Source organism: Genypterus blacodes, unplaced genomic scaffold, assembly GCF_046128005.1.
Source record: "Genypterus blacodes isolate CSIRO-AG114 ecotype Tasmania unplaced genomic scaffold, CSIRO-AGI_Gbla_v1 ptg000104l_1, whole genome shotgun sequence".
NCBI lineage: Eukaryota > Metazoa > Chordata > Actinopteri > Ophidiiformes > Ophidiidae > Genypterus > Genypterus blacodes.
The window spans coordinates 1104953-1122708 of NW_027466908.1; the positions used below are offsets into that span (position 1 = coordinate 1104953).

General features: G+C 47.5%; 1 protein-coding gene across 1 annotated transcript; it reads right to left on the reverse strand.

Annotated features, from left to right (window-relative positions):
• Positions 1-97: 97 nt before the first annotated feature.
• LOC143008428 (clathrin coat assembly protein AP180-like) lies at positions 98-17642 on the reverse strand. Its single transcript, XM_076160187.1, has 23 exons — positions 17135-17642; positions 16734-17010; positions 12549-12691; positions 11798-11873; positions 10887-10989; positions 10607-10700; positions 10410-10521; positions 9839-9945; positions 9696-9737; positions 9244-9317; positions 8977-8982; positions 8439-8451; positions 8216-8340; positions 8051-8124; positions 7869-7883; positions 7162-7332; positions 5910-6005; positions 3355-3417; positions 1900-1983; positions 1728-1789; positions 774-857; positions 555-666; positions 98-362 (listed from the first exon to the last, which is right to left on the reverse strand). The coding sequence occupies exons 2-22, from the start codon at positions 16861-16863 to the stop codon at positions 580-582; spliced, it is 1761 nt and encodes a 586-aa protein (XP_076016302.1). The 5' UTR covers positions 16864-17010; positions 17135-17642; the 3' UTR covers positions 98-362; positions 555-579.
• Positions 17643-17756: the final 114 nt, after the last annotated feature.

A 17756-nucleotide genomic window follows, 5' to 3' on the forward strand; every position in this document is an offset into this window, starting at 1 on the left:
ACACAGATCCACAGATCCACAGATCCACCATTCCAAGTCAACTGATATGCAGAAATCCGGAATGACTCTAAAGAGACTTATTTTTTTTTCGTTAGTTTTTCACATAGTATATTAAGTAAAGATTAACACTGAAGTACACACACCCACACACACTTAAACGGAAATTTTAGTTTCCTGTATCTAGGGGGTTCACATTCACAGTTGTGCTACAACATTAGATAGGGAGAGGAGGGGGGGCAGGGTTCTCAGGTTTTGCGGTCGTATGGTCAATGGCTGATTGGCTGAGGGGGAGTGACTGAGGGGAGGGGGATGGGGGGGAGTGCAGACGTCCACATCCACAGAGCTCCAGACACCATGACAACCTACGGAGAGATGAGAGAGGAAACGAGGGTTGAAACGACTCTTCTCAGAGCGCTCGCGCGTTCGTCAGCAGGTGGCGTCTAGTTTTTAGACTTCAGCGAGTCAAGACAAGAACAAGTTTCAGACGGTAACTGAGGAGTGAAACGAAGGCTTCAGATCCGCTTGGATCCGAGCAGAGAGACGGGCAGGTGTACCTTGGGTGTTTGCAGTTCACTCAGTCTACATGAAGTCCTTGATGTTGAGGTCATCCAGAGCGTTCCTCGGTGGTGGAGGCTTTCTGGGGCTCTGGGCCACACCAGGAGACATCTGACGTGAGACAGGTATACTTTTAGTGCCATAAGGTCTTGAGTCAGAGCAGACCACAGGATTTTAAATGTGTGTGTATGAGAGTAATCTCATAGGTGATGTGTTACCGGTGCTCCGGGTGTTGCTCCAGCAGCAGGGAAGCCTGGCCTCGCCATGGGCATCATGGGAGCTCCAACACCTGGTGCTCCGGGCTTTCACAGGGTGAGAAAGACCGAAAGAGAGACAATAAGACGCAATCTTTGCCATGTTACGTGTGTGTGTGGGCCACCTAAAGGGATCTTTGGCCACCTTAGCTGTTCCTAAAGTCCCTGAACCAATGGGACTGTTGGTCTTACCATGCTGTAGCAGGGGTTAGACCCGATAAAAGGAGGGACACCCATGGGTACGGTCTAAAGGTGTGGAGGGGGAGGGAGAGGAGGAGTTGGGATGTTACTACGTTACATGTAAGACAGACACGCAGACACTGCAATACACACAAACACAAAGAAAAAGATGGAGGAGACGAGACACCAACTGAGAGGGCGACATCACAACACGCAGCAAAGGAAGGAAACAAGCACGGCACAGCGACAGCAGCAGCGCCGCCTCGGAGACTTAGAGACATTCCTGCTCCAGACATGCACAGCAGTGTACGGTGCAGGGGGACGGAGCTTATGTTAGATGTGAGATACTGTCTCTGCATGAAATTACATCCGAGTGTGTTGTTGATACAACTGTGTGGATGGGGGGTGGTTGAGTACGGGCAGGGGGGCTGGATGGCTCATCTGGACTCAAACATGTGACGTTACGGGAAGAAGCTGTTTCCAAGCAACTGTTTCTTAAGCTGAAACTGCCTATTGCCACTTCATCACTCTCCAGTAGATTTCCACATTAAAATACGTTTCTGCACTAATCCCCTCTGCTCGGGTCGGCTTATAGCGGCGCTGCTATAGGCCGACCGAGGCTCCAAGTCCAGGTGCCTGAACCTGGTGAGGTGGATGAAGGCAAAGCTCAGCTCTATGTGCGCTGCCTGTCGCTGACATGCGGCTCCACTCCATGCTACAAGACACGACAACATTTACCATGGGAGCACCCCAACAAGGGGGAGCTACCTGAGGGCTGGACGGGGCTCCCATTGAGAGATCTGAGAGAGAGACAGAGAGACAGAGAGAGGGGGGGGGGGGGGGAATCATGGTAAGTCTATGGTTGTGTATAGTGTCATATCTTCTCAGTCAATCAGAAGAGACGACTTACTGCCAGCCATGTTAGCCATGGTGGCGTCCAGGTCTCCAGCCTGAGGGGTCATCGGCTTCATTACGTCCCCTAATCCATCAAATACTACAGGAAAAAGACAGAGAGAGAGAGAGAGATGGAGGGAGGGAGGCAGAGGGAGAGGTTAGCATCCTCCCAAGCCAACAACTCGCCAGACTTCAGTAGCACACACCCTTACTACAGGGGATTACCATGACAACCAGAAGATGTCTCCATGACAACAGCGAGAAGATAGGAGCTTTGGAATGTGTGATGACAGTAGCTAATAAAAGATAGTGTGTGTAACAAGTACTGGTAGTAAAACGTGGCATTATTCCAAGGAAATGGATTCAGATTCAAAGTGGATGTAACATGAGAGCATCATCACATAGAGAAGGAGACATCTGTCAGCTCAGATGGGCGCTTACATGTTCATTTACAACCTGGGCAGAATATACACATCTATACTGTATGTGGGATTAATATATAGTTGAATTTCTTCTATGTATGTAACAAAACTTCACATTTAATCTTACATGTTAGAATCATTGCTGCACAAAACTGTGATGAAAGCAAAAGCTGCAGGTCGGATGAAGCCGGGGCTAACTGCTAAGGAAGCATTAAATAATATACTGCTATTTCACGCACACACACACACTCTATTTACAGCCAAAGGGGACCTGCCGGCACAGACAGTGCAGCTGAGCTTGCACCACTGCAATGCAGCAGTGCACTGTGGGAAATTAGCGAGTTAAAAGAGCGAGGCAACTCACCCAATCAAATGGCAGGAAGCAAGCAATGAGCCGGCCCAAGAGCCAGATGGAGAGAGAGGGGGAGAGAGAAAGAGAGAGAGAGAGAGAGAGAGAGAGAGAGAGAGAGCAAAAAGCACAGAAAAGAAATGCAGTGAGGTTTGAAGAGGGCGAGTGGAAATGAAACCATCAGAGGTTATTTGGTAAATGACAGAGTAGAGAGAGAGAGAGAGAGAGAGAGAGAGAGAGAGAGAGAGAGAGAGAGAGAGAGAGAGAGAGAGAAGAGTTAAGCCTTAAAGCAGTCAACTTCGCTGACCATCATCATCGTTATATAACACATGGGGACCGACAACACATGAGATGATCAGGAACTAGGTGAGCGAGGCGCGTGTTGCCACGGTAACACAGTTACCACGGCTACCATTTGCGCAGTGGGTAAAGGTGGGGAAACGACGGAGGAATCCCCCCCCCCCCCTTTAGAGTCTAATGACCAACAGAACCTCCATGCACGTGAGGCGAGTCGGGTGATGACACCAACATGACCATATATGGACACAGATGGAATGAACCAAACACATGATGCACAGAAAATCAAAAATGTGATATTTGAAGTAAGAATGAGTAAATTAAGAAGCGTTCCAAAGGTGCCATGCGGGTTCTGACAGCGTTGTAACGGCTCTGTGGTCACATGACTGCGTGCACGTGTTACCTGACATCAGCTCGGCTCCGGGGCCGGCAGGAGCAGCAGATGGAGCCTCTACCCCTGTGGACTCTGGCAGGCCAAGCAGACCAAACCACCAAGCCGCGCCGGGTCCACAGCGTGCCGCCAGCCAATCCCGTCGCAGCATTAAGGCAAAGAAGGGGGGGTAACAGTGAGCCGTCAGCTTCACGCCGCTAATGCCAAACAGAGTGTTTAGGGTCAGAGGAATCCTGCAGGTACATCGCCACACTCGGACACTTCAAGTGAGGCGTTTGGACATTTGACCAAACCTCAGGATTTTCAGCTCATTTACGTGCAAACGAGGTCACTGGCTCTGTTTGGGGTTCACTTTCCTGCTCTTTTGGATGGTTTAGGGTTTAGGGTTGAGAGATACTGTGATACTGAGAGATACTGTAAACTCTACATGTAGGCCGAAAATTAGTTCCCATAGAAACTGATTCTAACCGTCTTTACCTTTAAGACTGGTTCAGCTTTTATTTTGGCTTGCATAACCTCTTTCAGGCAAATGAACACCAAACATATCCAGAATTACAAAAAAATCAGTCAGTCAGTAAATGTCCTGAAAATCATGAACAATTTTGTAAAGTATCATTTTTTTGTTGTATCATTTTAGGTAAAAGGACATTTAGCAGTCAGCACACCCACACACACACCCACACACACAGCATAGCCACTATTTAAGAGGAATACAAAACCTACAGTCATAGTTTACAGCTTGACATTCACATGTGCCATCACAAAGCAAATCTCTTACAAGAGATACAGAGAGTATATGAGGGAGCAAAACGTATGCAAGGCACAAACACAGCAGTCTGAACGTTATAAAGCCCTGATGATATCAGCATGGCGCTCATTTCCGGCCCACATTCTGCTCTTTGGATATGGCTCAGACGAAGAGCAGCGAGGAAGAGGAGGGCAGGCAGTCACGCGAGTTTACCCACCACCGAACAGGTTCATGATGGCCCCGGTGTCAATTTTGGGTGGGGCCGCAGAGGAGAGGAGGGGGGCGGGGCTGTTGAAGGCGTCCGCTGGGGAGTTGCAGATGGAATTAGAGCACGAGCACAAACACACAGACACACACACCCACCCACACACACACGCGGTGCTTCATTATCACACACATTCATGTGATTCGCAAAGGCAGTGCACGCAGAACATGCTGGAAGAGGAAGGAGGCAAGTGTGTTTTAGTAAACGTTCAGTAGCTTTCAGCAAAAGCCAGAGGAGAACAATCTCAATCTTTCCACGGTAAAAGCAGAGAAGGACAAAAGCTGAAGAGCAAAAATGAAAGTGAAGCAGATGAGAGAGCAGGGGGGGAGGAAGACGGCGGTGGCGGCAGGCGGAACAGGTGGAATCGTGTACCTGCTGCAAACAGGTCAGCACTGGGCGGGGCTTCAGCTGTGGTGAAGCCGGAGTCTGCCGTGGAACCAAAGAGATCTACAAACACATGCACACACCCACAGACAACCACGTTACAACGCTTAAACACTGGACAACGACCGATGAATGATGAGTGAGACGAGATAAGAGGAGAAGGAAACCAGGAGCAGCCAAGATGAACTGAGGAGAGGAACATCAATATGTGCACGTTAGAGGAGAGGAGGAGGAGGAGAGGAGAGGAGGCCACACATATCTCAAACGTTTACCGCTGAAAAGGTCGGTGGAGGGGTTGGCAACACTGGGGGCTGCGGGTGCTGAAATGGTTGCGGCGGTTGTGATGGTGTTGGAGGAGAATTGCGGCGAAGGGGAGGGGGAAGGCGGGGCTTGTGCCGCAGAGCTAAAGCAGGCGTCCAGCGCGCCGCCCGGGCTCTCCGCTGGCATCATGTTGAACAGGTCGAGAGCCGGTGACGCCGCGTTGGTGCTACCGTCCGTGGGGGCAAAGGGGTCTTTGGGTGGGGAGGGGGGGAGGAGGAGGGAGGACATAATGACACATGGAGAGGAAGTGGGATGTTAGACAATGACTGCAGCAGGAAACACAGAGCACAGACAGATGTTTCATGTCACGGTGATAATGATGGAGGACACACAGCTGTAATCATGGAAACAGGAGGGGAATGAATGAAAGCGGGGAGAGAGAGAGAGAGCAGAGGTCTAACACACTCCTGTCGTCAGGGCAAAAACATACGGATTGAGCCTTTAAAGAGCAAAGATGGACCTGAAACAAACACAAACAACCAAAAGGAACAACGGATTCAACCCACAGCTGCTGCCAAACCCAGACAGACAACCATGTTCACAACAAGTGCAAAAAAAAAAGAATGCAGTGCCAAAAGGTAAGAGAGGAGGAAGGATTCAGTTATCTAGTCACCATGGTAACAACAACAGGACTGTCCAGACGGCGGGAGCAAAGAATAGAGAATCTATACGCCTACTGTCCCTGCACAAAGCCTTGGAACCAAAGCGTGAGAGCAGATTCATCAATAACGATATCACCCAACCCGGGAATAAATGCATGATCGTATACATAACACACACTCACACACACACTCCCGCTCTCACACACACACACACACACATGTACGATCACAGTCATCAGTCACCCACCAGCTCCGGCGTTGGCGGCTGGGGCGGGCGTAGCGGCGGCCCCGCCCTCGGCTGCTGCGGAGGCCTCGGCGGCAGGAGCAGACGACGCAAAGGCATCTGGGTGTCGAGCGAAACCCCCCAGCAGAGGACAGAGACGCCCGGAGAGAGACGGAGGACGGAGACGGATGAAGAAAATGAAAGAAAACAAAATGTGATAGAGAGAGAAATGAGATTCAAGGAACACGATGGGGGAAAAGAGAAAACATTTGAAGAGAAAACAGAAAATTATCAGCTCAAAGAAGTTCAAACTTATTCAGATTGTTGCATGTGTCTTGGGGAACTTCAGCGTGACACAAAATGGAGCTTACACAAGCGTTGCTTTGTGGCGTGAATGAGTGACGGGTGAACGGACGAAATGGGACTATACAGAGGAGGCACAGAGACAAGGGTTCATCTACTGCACAGAGAGAGAAGAAGCCTGAGGTTCAACAGGAGAAGCTGTGGCTACAGGAGGCCCGCTGCCTGTAGCCGCTGATTGTAGCCGTGGCCATGTGGCAGCGTTTGATAGAAATTGCTTTTCACTGAAGGTCAAGGAAAAGCATGTGTGCATATCAAACAGGACGCACATGGGGAAGAAATGAGTGCAGCAATGTGTGCTCATGTGCAAGCCGAGAGGTCACTGCATGATGCATTCATGTCAGTGTTGGGGAAGCTACAAGCTGCTCCTGAACCTTACCAGTCATCAGCTGTGATCACACACACCTGTGCTTCATCACTCTGACCTGCGGACCATCACTAATCACTCCACACTCATCACAGCTGCTCTATGTGTGTGTGTGTTTCCTTCCAAATAACCACAGAAAGGTGGAAAAAGGTGTTTAAAGTCGTGTGAAATAGTTGTTATATTGTTCTTGCTGCTTTTTATTACACCATGATGTCAAAAGCAGCCTCATTTATTTATTTATATATGTCCACCTCCATTTCGGCATGATAAAGTTAGCTACTGGAAAAGCTACATTGTTATGAAAATAGCTGTGGTACTGTTAAGCTCCTCTTAAAATTAGTTAAGTTAGTAGCTTCTGTACTTGTAGCTGGCTAATCCCCAACACTGGTTTGGATTGCAATAGAAGAGTATGTGTGAAGGAATATAGTGTGTGGAAGTGTGTGTGTTCTGACTCCATATTAGAGCATGCAGTCATATTGTGTGGTGGGGTTTAGGGCCGAGCTTTCCAGGGAAATTCTTTGGTAGAGAATTCTCCGGAAGCCCACTGACCTCCCAACAGATCCATATTGGCGGCGCCAGGGGTAGTGGCGGCTGCTGTGCTAGTGGGAGGAGCTAGAGAGACTCCGGGTTCTGCCGCTGCGGGAGTGGGCGTGGCTGCTGCAGAGGAGGGGGCGGGCTCTGCTGAGAGGGTGGGTTCAGATAGCAAGGAGTCGCCCATTTCTGCCAACGAGGGTGTTGGAAATCCGCCAAATTAAGGGAGCCAAAAATAAACCCCAAAGGAGGAACCAAAATGAGTCACCGAGACAAGAAATCAGGGAGGGAAAGAACCAAAAAAAAGAGCCAATTTAAAAAAGGACGTCAGGGTTTCAAAGAAAAAAAATCAAAGTAGCATAATAATCCGGCACCGTCCAGGCAAAACCAAGAAATAAAAAAACGGCAACCAAAATAGCCCCAAAACAGACAATGGAGTATGAGGAGGGGGGAGAACGAGAGAGAGAGAGAGGGAAAGAGAGAGAGAGAAAGAGACTACTCAGACTGGGACCAAACAGTTCGAGGAGACACACACACACACACATAAACATGGCACTGATACATTAATCTCTTATCTGAGAGTTTGCTCTGGATTAAAACGTTTGACACAGTTTTCCAGGTCACCTCGACTTTCAGGTGTTGCGTTTCTAAAATCAAGGTAACCTGGTTTAAGACGGTTTAGTCTAGACCAGAGGGAACGCTAAGGGATGTGGCGTAGGACTCACCTGATCCAAGAAGGTCTGTGGCAGCAGGAGAGAAGAGAACACGTGTTTAGATGAAGCAGCATTGAAGAGCCAACTTCTTAAACCTCTTAAATCTTCTTAAACCATTAGAACCATATTTTTTTTTGTCCATTATCCATTGGCCATCCACTGATTTGATTGAAAGGTATGGAAGGGACACTTACCTCCCCAGGATGTGGGGGCTGCTGATGGTGCTGAGGGACCTGAGGAAGACAGAGGGTCCAGGTCCAACAAAGAACTGGAGGGTGAACAAGACAGAAACTGTGTAAAGCAACAAAACAAGGTCCCAGTTCAGTGTTCGGGTGTTTGAATCGTTCAGGGTCTCTTACTCCTCAACGGGCTCGGCGGCGGCAGCGGCGGCTCCAGCCTCACCGGGAGGAGGCTGCAGTGTGGGGACAGCGTTTGAAGATTTGGCTGGAGTGGATGTTGGCGACACGTTATTTGTCGGAGACCCCTGGAACGTAAACAAGGAAGCCCCGGTGTTTAGGGACCAGACACTGACAGAAATAATAAGATGTTTAAAAAAGGGAAGAGGGCATATATGCATCTCACCTTTGTTGGAGACCTGAAAAAGAGGAAGAGCAGGAGGACGTGTCAGAAAAAAAATCAACCTGTGTGTTACAATCTTAACATTTGATGAATCTCTATGAGAAGCTCCACAAATCAAAATTCAGGAAATCAAACAAATGACCAAGACAGATTTATCATATGTGATCACAAGAAGAGTTCATTTCCAGGGTTGAAATAAAAAGAGAAGATTGAAGAGAATTTTGTCAGAATGATCGATTTTGAATTTTACTTAAAAAAATAGCTCAGATCAGTTTGTTTAGAAATAAAACCCTTCATTGATTCACATTTACGTAACACCATGTGATCAAACGTAGTCAAGACATCTACGCACAGAGCACACATTCAAACCTTGTCATGGTGAATAGAACAATAGAACACATCAATGCTATCCACATGATGGTTGCACATGTGAATAAATAAGGTGAAATGTTACCAACACATTCTGTTATCTAGGTCAATACATCCACACAGCGTCTTTTCTGTGAGGTTAGTTGACTCCAAACAAAACATATATGCTCACCCTTCACTGGTGATTCCAAATGAACATAAAGGGGGATAAAAAAGAGAGGAAGGGTTAAAGGAAAGCATAGAAAACAGAGCAGAGCTGAGTGTGGAGCACATTCTAAAAGAAACAGACCGTACTGACGTTCTCCAAATCTCTCCAAACTCTCACCATCAGGTTCTACTTTGCCACTGAGCTAATAAACTCATCAAAAACTCACTGGCGCGTTAATTTGAGAACAGTCCAAAATGGAGATCAAAAGAACATTAAAGGACGGCGTCTCACCCCTTCTTTCCGCCCTTCGTGTCCTCCAGGCCGTTCATGTGTGTTTCCAGAGACTCCAGGATGCTGCTGGGAGCCTGCAGAAGAGTCCAAACAGGCGTAAGTGCCACACACAATCACGACAAAGTGCTGGAATCTCACTGCAACACACTGCAACGCACACACACACACGATACGTCTGCCAACGCTTCTGTCAGCACGGATCAAGTTTCAAAGGCCGATCAACATGCCCAACACGTCATCCTTCAAACAGGCACTCAGCCAGGACACCCTGCGTTTTCGTTGTTACCGTGTCCTCAGGAAGTTTAAAAGGACAGTCTTCATCGTCTGAGTCTGCTACATCCACCACTACCCCCGGGTGGAGACACTGGGTGGGGGACATTTGGGCGGTTGAGACATCTGTGGTTCTGTGTGTGTGTGTGTGTGTGTGTGTCCTGCGTTTTGGGGACACTTACATAGTTGATGTCAGGAATGTCGTTTTTGTCCACTCCAACTGTCTGTTTAAGAGAAACAAAGACTTAAAATGACACAACACACACTCATTGGCGACACACTGCACGTGTTTGATTCTAAACATCTAGACATTGTTGTCCTGTACCTCAGCCAGCTTCATGAACTCTCCAATCTTGGTCACCCTGGTTAGGAACCTCTTGTAGATCTCCAAGGCCTCCTTACAGTCGCTCTTTTTCATTTTGAAGTACTTTTCTACACACAAACAACACGTGTACATTTAGTCATGATCAAACGTGTAAATATCCTATTGTCCTTCTAACTGTAATGTGCAATTCTAATCGCAGAAGTTCAAGGGTAATTTTTTGCTCAATGACAGCTGGCTAACATTCCTTGCTAGCTACAAACCAGGATTAGCCACGATCTAGCGTTGCCTTCTTGTTGTTGCCAGACAAAAAGACTTGTCAGGTTTTTAAGCTAAAAAGAGTAAAGCCAACAACAACACCAACATCCCATGACTTCCTGTTCACTCTGTTGCATTTCACAATGACTGGAAATGTTTAAATTTCACTAATTTCACTAATTTCACTAATTTCACTGCACAGTTACTAAGCTAGGGACTATTTTTGTCAGTGGAGGCTTGTAAACAGTAATAAATGAATTAAATATATTGTGTGTCGCTGTATTATGAGCAGGTTAGCATATTTCCATCTACTGACCTAATAGATTGATGATGCCGTCGTTGTAGGAAGCAAACAGTTTGACCAGATCCTTGAAGAGAAGCAGGAAGGCGGCGTTGATGATCCCGTTGTTCAGCTCCTTGGGATGAACCTGAAAAGGGCGAGAACGTCGACCAGAGGTAAGAAAACAAACCGCAGGAGAATCTGTGTGTGTGTGATCTTAAGACCGGACTCACGTCAAACTCCAGGAGTGTGTCAATCTGGGTCTGCAGGACTGGCATGCCTTTCAACAGCTTCTCAGTGGTCATGGTCCTCATCACGCCCTCAGCACTGAGGAAATATGGCCGAGATTGCAGGACATTTTAAGTGAGATAAGTGGGAAAGCTGCACTATAGGTTGAATTAGTGAACAGCAAGGTATTCAAGCATGACAAAGCCAGAATGTGATTCGTTTTGAAGGGCATCATAGGTTCAGCATGTGTGGGAGGGAGCTAATAATAAGGCCTCTCTGACGTACCCTTTCTTGACTCTGGTGAAGTCAAAAGCCATCTGGCGGTAGGCGAAGGCTTTCTCGTTCAGGTATCGTCCGTACCGTCTGATGAATGTTGACATGTCATAGCCTAAAGAGAGACGAAGCCACGTCAGAGCACAGCCGCGGCAAAACCGGGGCAACAATATAAATATCACCAAATCAGCTCAGGAGATGAAGACAGAAAGCGAGAGATGAAGCTGTAAATTTCCAACAATCAAAGCTTTTATTGCGGCCTGTCTTTGGTCACACACTTGATTGATGGCCGAGGATGTCTTCCCATTTCTCTCACGATGGCTATCTTTCATCTCTGACAGGCGAAGATTGCAATCTGTATGACGTGTGACTGTCTGACGTCTCGGCAGACACCTGAGCCCCTCTTCATCTTCGTTTACATGAACAGCAACGGGCCGCAATTAGTCCCGCCAAGATGTGGACCTTAGCTGGGCCGCTGAGTGCGTGTGAACGCATCGTTAGTGTTGTGAATGAGGTCATTGGTTCCAGCTGCGCTCTGCTCGTTGTGACGTGCAGTTCTCACGTCGTGTTCTCTCGTTTTACTGGAGAAACTTTTGTTTAGGAATCTTAGTTTGAGCTTTTTTCTATTTTGTGAAATGACATCACTTCAAATGTTGCATATCTAGATAATGCTTTACAGAAAAAGACTTTCAGCATGTGTTTGTGAAAGTGTGTGTTCAGTTAAGTGTGTGATCATGTCCCATCTTTCTTCACTTCAGTCCTCACTAATCATTCCTTCAATATGCCAGATGGCCCAGTTAGTCAGTGTTATCTCTTCCTGATCCTTTATGCTTTGCCAAACACTAAGAAATCAGTCTAATATAACTCTGACCTCACTAACTGACAAACACACGTGACGACGCACAGACAAAAGACGTTCTTACCGTGAGAGCCGGTTTTGTCAATGAAGTTGCTGAGGTTGAACAGGGAGGTCCGAGAAGCCAAATACTGAATGAACCTCTGATAAAGAGAGAGAGGAGGAAGAAAGGGAACATAAAACATTCTGTCAGGGCCGCTGAGTAAACAAGTGATTTACAGTTGAACACCAGAACAAAGGAAAGCCTGAGAGACTTAGATTAGCACCGGTGCTGCACTTTCTGTCCATACATCTGTCCATAAAGCAAATAACCACAACCACAGTTTAAGTGTATCCCCATCAGATTTCAGTTGTGTGAGTGATAACACTTTACTGTAAACAACCACATCTCTCTGGAACAAACTGCCAACCACTTCAAGACAAAGAGGTATTTTTAAAAGTGTGTCAAATCAATCTAATCTCATCTAGCAGGTCTGATTCTGTGCATGATTGCTCACACGCTGGACTCTAAAGTCTAATTCTGTTCATGCAAACAACTGTGGTCAAATCCTCCATGTGGAATGAAGCACCGCAGACACAAACCCTCACTGCACCCAAAAGACCAATTTGAGCTCTCCAGTGTGGTTACCTCTCAGGTTAATCACTGACACTGAGCTAAGATAAGAGCATAAACAGGCACATACACAATAGGAGCATTCACTATACATTTGCATAAGGAGATAATGTCGCGATTTCAAGCTTAATCGCTGTTAATGCCATGGAATCAAACCTAAATCAGATCGGAGGCATTGATCTGCACGCGTCCCACCTCCACTAACCTCATTGCCGTGGACACACATGTGATGACTGGTGGTGAGGGCCTTGAAGACGACCACCCAGCTGGCATTGGTGGCCCGCTCAAACAGCGTGTCAGCCATCTGAGGGATGTTCACATTGGTGGTGTTGGTGGCTGACACCAGATCTGAAACAGACACCCATGAAGAAACGTTAAAGCCTCGGACTCAGCTTCCCTCAAATCCCATTCATTTTATATGACGATGTTTTATTTGTATGTGTGAGTAACTATGAAAGTATGAAGCCTGAGGGAAGAGATGATGCAGATTGGAAAGGACGGGTCACGCCTACACATGCGCACAAGCACAAAACACCCACACACATACACTATGCCTGCACACACACACACACACACACCCAGCCAGTGCAGAAACAAAATAATGCTTCGTCATCTTCCCTCCCTGGATGCTGGGTGAGACACTCAGACAGAATCTCCTCCAACAGTGAAAAACCATAAATTTTTAGGCTCACGTCCAGACCAACACTTCAGCACAAGCTCCTGTTTTTGCAGCAGGTTCAATACATTCAGTCAACAGTACACTGGTCTGTTCGCCTGCTTTGACAGTAATAAGAAGGAGACAAGTGTAAAGTGCAAAACAGAGATTGATTTCCTGTTTCACAGTTCTCCAGATATTGAAACATTCTGGCTTCTTCCTTCTATCTCAGGACAAATCACTCTCAGGTCCACACTTGTGCAGATCTTAACAGAACAAAAAGTCAAAGGTCAAGTAGACGTCCCAAAGAGTTATTCCTCCTTTAAAGTTGATGATTGCCATCTAAAGTGTGATAGAGAGATGGATGATTTCTAAACCAGAGGCTGCAGCCAATGTCACACATGTATAAGAAAAGCAGCGTGCATGTAGCTGTTCTGGGCGCAGTGGAGAACCTGTCCATCAGAATCACAACATCCTTTCATATCTTGCTATTTTAAACATGCACAGCGCACAGACGCACTATAGGTTCAGCTGTCTTGACATTGAACAATGGAACGACAAGGGCAAAGCTGAGTGTGGCCTCGCAAAGAGAGAGAGAGAGGGAGAGAGGGAGAGCCAGCGCATATTGGCAGGCACTTCCGCTAATGGAAGGGGAGGAAGGCCGTTATATTGACCAGACGGTTGGTTGGCCTCGCTTCAAGCGACTTGTAGCTCGGGCCCCAAAATACAGCAACGCGACGATGGAAGGAGGGGATGAAGAAAGAGCAAGGGAGCGAGCGAGCAAGGTGGGGCGCAGGGGGAGGAGGATACATGTGTGTAATGTGTAACAAAAGGTGAGGAAAGAAGAGAAGGAAAGGAGGTGAGAGCTAGGAGGCTGTTGGGGGGGACAAGTTAACAGATTATTACTAATCACTGGTACAGGCTGCTGACTACCAATCCTCCCTACACACACACACACACACACCCACACACACACTTAGCAGTCTTATCACCTGCACTTTAACGCTGTGTTCTAACACTGTGTTCCCCGTGAAACATCTGAAATATCAACATGGAGGAGAGCTGCTGATGTCACTCGTGATTCTGAGACATTGAATTCTATCCTGAGGAGCTCCTATGAAGGAATGAGACCAAAACATGGAGGCAGGTGGAGAATCAATGAAGAACTGAGAGTTTTGTGCTTTGATATAGCATGAGAGCTGTGCTGTCATCACACCCTGTTTCATCTGCCCCCGCCCTTTCTCTTCCTCTGTCACTCCAACATGTCTCACGCCCACATCAAGATCCTTTAATCATCTTTGTTCATTTCTATACATCCTGCCTCTCAGATTGTCCTCCATGACCTGACTTAAGATGACCCCCCCCCCGCAGCTTTTTCAACACACACACACACACACACACACACATACATACACACACACACACACACACACACACACACACACACACACACTGTTGCTGTAATATGATTACATAACATGACCATCTCACTGACATACGTGTCTACAACTTCACCATCCATGCTTTCTGTCATCATTACCTGACACAAACACACACTGACACACAGAGTGGTGGTGGTTGAGTGTGTGTGTGTGTGTGTGTGTGTGTGTGTGTGTGTGTGTGTGTGTGTGTGTGTGTGTGTGTGTGCCTAATGAGGATTGGCTGAGCTAAGAAAAGACTTACAGTAATCCACAGCAGGCAGTGGAGTTAAGAATGAACGGTGAGGTCCATGCGATACATGAGGACGTGTGTGTGTGAGTGTGTTTGTGTGTGTTTGTGTTTGTGTCTTACTCAGATCTGTCTCTAAGCCTGCACACTATAATTTTTACGTTACACACCAACCTACTCCACTGACTCCAGTAGTAGACTGGCCAAAATAGACCACATTAAAATAGACAGAATACACACACACACACGCGCGCGCGCGGCTGAGAACAGATACATCAATGTCACTGCAGCACATGTTACTGCCAATATCGAGGCGTAACACACCTGTGATGTCTCAGTTTGATTCCCTGCACTGATGTCCAAACATGTCACTAAACATCTCACACTCACATCTCTACAGCTTCATTTGTGATCAAAGCGTGTGTCAACGCAAGAAGAGAAGAGAAGAGAAGAGAAGAGAAGAGAAGAGAAGAGAAGAGAAGAGAAGAGAGGAGAGGAGAGGAGAGAAGAGAAGAGAAGAGAAGAGAGGTTGTCAATTGTGTCTACAATCACCCAGTAGGAACAAACAACAGATTGACACTCTCAATCTGTTGCCATGGCAATTACACTGTGGTATTACACACCCAGTCCCTTGGGGTGGAGATGTGTGTCTTGGTGGTTATGTCTAGTGTCCAATAAATCAAAAAGGCTCAAACGTGGCCAAATGTCGTGATGCTCTCCTCCAATTAAAAATGTCTTCTGTGTCGTTTCTCATCTGTACCACCGTTTAACCCTCGGCTATATCAGGACATATCATATTGATTAGAATATAGTTTGTTCAGTTCCATGCCAGTTCTGTCCTCAGTTCCAAGCAGAATGTTTTCGTGGTTGTTTTTTTTTCTGGTTTGTAATTTCCACCTGGACCTGTGTGTCCTGCAAAGCTAGGAGTGGAAGCAAAACCCAGTGGCCTACATACATGGAACTCGGTTACACTTCAACCTAAAGACATTACTCCTGCTGCAACATTACACATCTATGCCCATATGGCTGCAAAGCTTGTTGAAATCTTGGAAATTAACTGAACTGCAGAGTGTGTGTGTGTGTGGTAAGAAGAGTTCAGCTGCTACAGAGGCACTCTCACCCCTGCGGTTGGAGAAAGAAGCCATATAGCTGTTAAACTATTCAGCTGATGAGTTGCTTAACACTTACACAGGTCTCTATACAGTCCTATGTTACAGCTGGGCACAAAACACACACACACACACATAACAAAGCAGAGAGACAATGCAACGATCTCTGGTGGATTCCAGCATTGTCACCTTTTGGCTGTGTAAATAATGCAGGGCAGTCTTTGGCTGATTATTAAATTATTCATCAGGGGAGCAGATCACAAGATATAAGGTCCTAGACCAAGACGCAGGACCAGAACTGCTCAGCGGACACACACAGGCACCTCGCACACACACACACACACACACACACACACACACACACAGACAATCAAAAGGCGTCTATCTGCAGTCAGACCACCCATCACCTGAGTGCAGTGGCAGCCCCTTTGCTTGGGCCTGACTCAGTATCTATGGCGACAGTGATTAATCATGATTTATCATAAGGCGGCCTTACTGTCCTGTCACCACGTGTCAATAAAACCGTGAGCTCAGTCTCAATGGCTTCAAGAGTGTATGAGTGTATGTTATGGGTGTGTGTGTGTACATGAGTGTGTATAAAGGGGCACCAGGGGCAGAAAATGAAATGGCTCTTGGTTTGTGGGATGACCTGACAGCCCACCATAAAACACCCACCCACCCCTCTCCCTCTCTCCTTCCATCATCTATAGGCTGGGAGATGTCACAGAGGGTAACTGGAGAGGTCATCACCATGACTACATCAATGTATTGTGGCATAATGCACCGGTTTAATTAAAGTGGAATGATATCATGAAAGAACCAGTGATTGCAGACTCCCAGCCCGTGTGTGTGTGTGTGTGTGTGTGTGTGTGTGTGTGTGTGTGTGTGTGTGTGTGTGTGTGTGTGTGTGTGTGTGTCTAGGCCCATGCAGTAGGAAAGAGGAAGAGGCTGCACTTACAATCCAGGTGCTTCTTCTTGGGCGCCATCACCTCATGCGTGGTGGCTTTGCAGACAGCCCGGGCCATGTCTGATCCCGTCAGCTGGTACTGCGCCGCGGCGATGCGATCCGTGAGCGTCTGCCCCGACATTTTCTCTCTCTCCGTGGATCCGGACCACCTCAGGGATTTAATTCACCCACGGAAAAAAACACACCAAATGACGCGAGTAAGCCAGAAGCGTCGCGGTGTTTCAGGCTGCGGCTCCGGCGCTTCCTTGTCGTTCGGGCCTGTGACCTTCTGCGGGGGATGAGAAACACAGAAAACCAGCTCAGGCGACTGCAGCGATGATATTTATCCGCATCAAAGCCGAGCGGTCACGTTGATCATAGACACACACACGGTGACATGAGCGGAGACTTACGCAGGATAATGAATTCCCGTCCGCTCGTCCCGTTCTCGGCTCCGTTCAGCACCTTGGACAGCTAAAGCCTCCCGATTATGTAACAGTAGGCAGGCAATGAACACGATTTCTTCACCACGCAAGCAATTATGTATTAAAACCTTTATATAATATAAAGCTGTGGCTCCGGTAATCGAACAAAATGATCGAATCAACCCTCCATAGATCGGTGAAATCTCCCGTTTACACGGTGTACCGGGTTGGAGCGCCTTCCCCCCGCGGCCAGCGCATGAAAAGGCTTTCAGAATAAGAGTTTCTGTGAGGAGAAGAATCCACCGCGTTCCTCTCTGATCGTCTCTCGCCTCACACACGCTGCTGCTCCTCGGGCCGACGGAAGATGCTCGCCGCTCCCCGGTGGCGTCGCCAAAGATGCTTGCGGAGGAGGCAGATATGGAAGAGAAAAAGCGCCGATCGTCCTTCCCCCTGTCGTTTGTTTATTTCATCTATCTATTCGTCCATCAAGCGAGTCTCTCCTCCCCCCCAGTGCGAGTGGCCGAGCAGGGTTGGGTGGCACACGTCCCTTCCCACGTCTCTTAAAGGGGAGTGGACGCGGGTCAGTGTGCAGAAAAGTCGCGTCACTGTG

What these genes read in the sequence shown, in the direction of transcription:
- LOC143008428 (XM_076160187.1), bottom strand. Translation starts at nt 16,863, where the DNA reads ATGTCGGGGCAGACGCTCACGGATCGCATCGCCGCGGCGCAGTACCAG. An exon ending in CTTGTTGGGGTGCTCCCATG is followed by an intron (nt 858 to 1,727) that starts GTAAATGTTGTC and finishes ACCCTGTGAAAG; the next exon opens with CCCGGAGCACCAGGTGTTGG. An exon ending in GAGCAACACCCGGAGCACCG is followed by an intron (nt 667 to 773) that starts GTAACACATCAC and finishes GTCTCACGTCAG; the next exon opens with ATGTCTCCTGGTGTGGCCCA.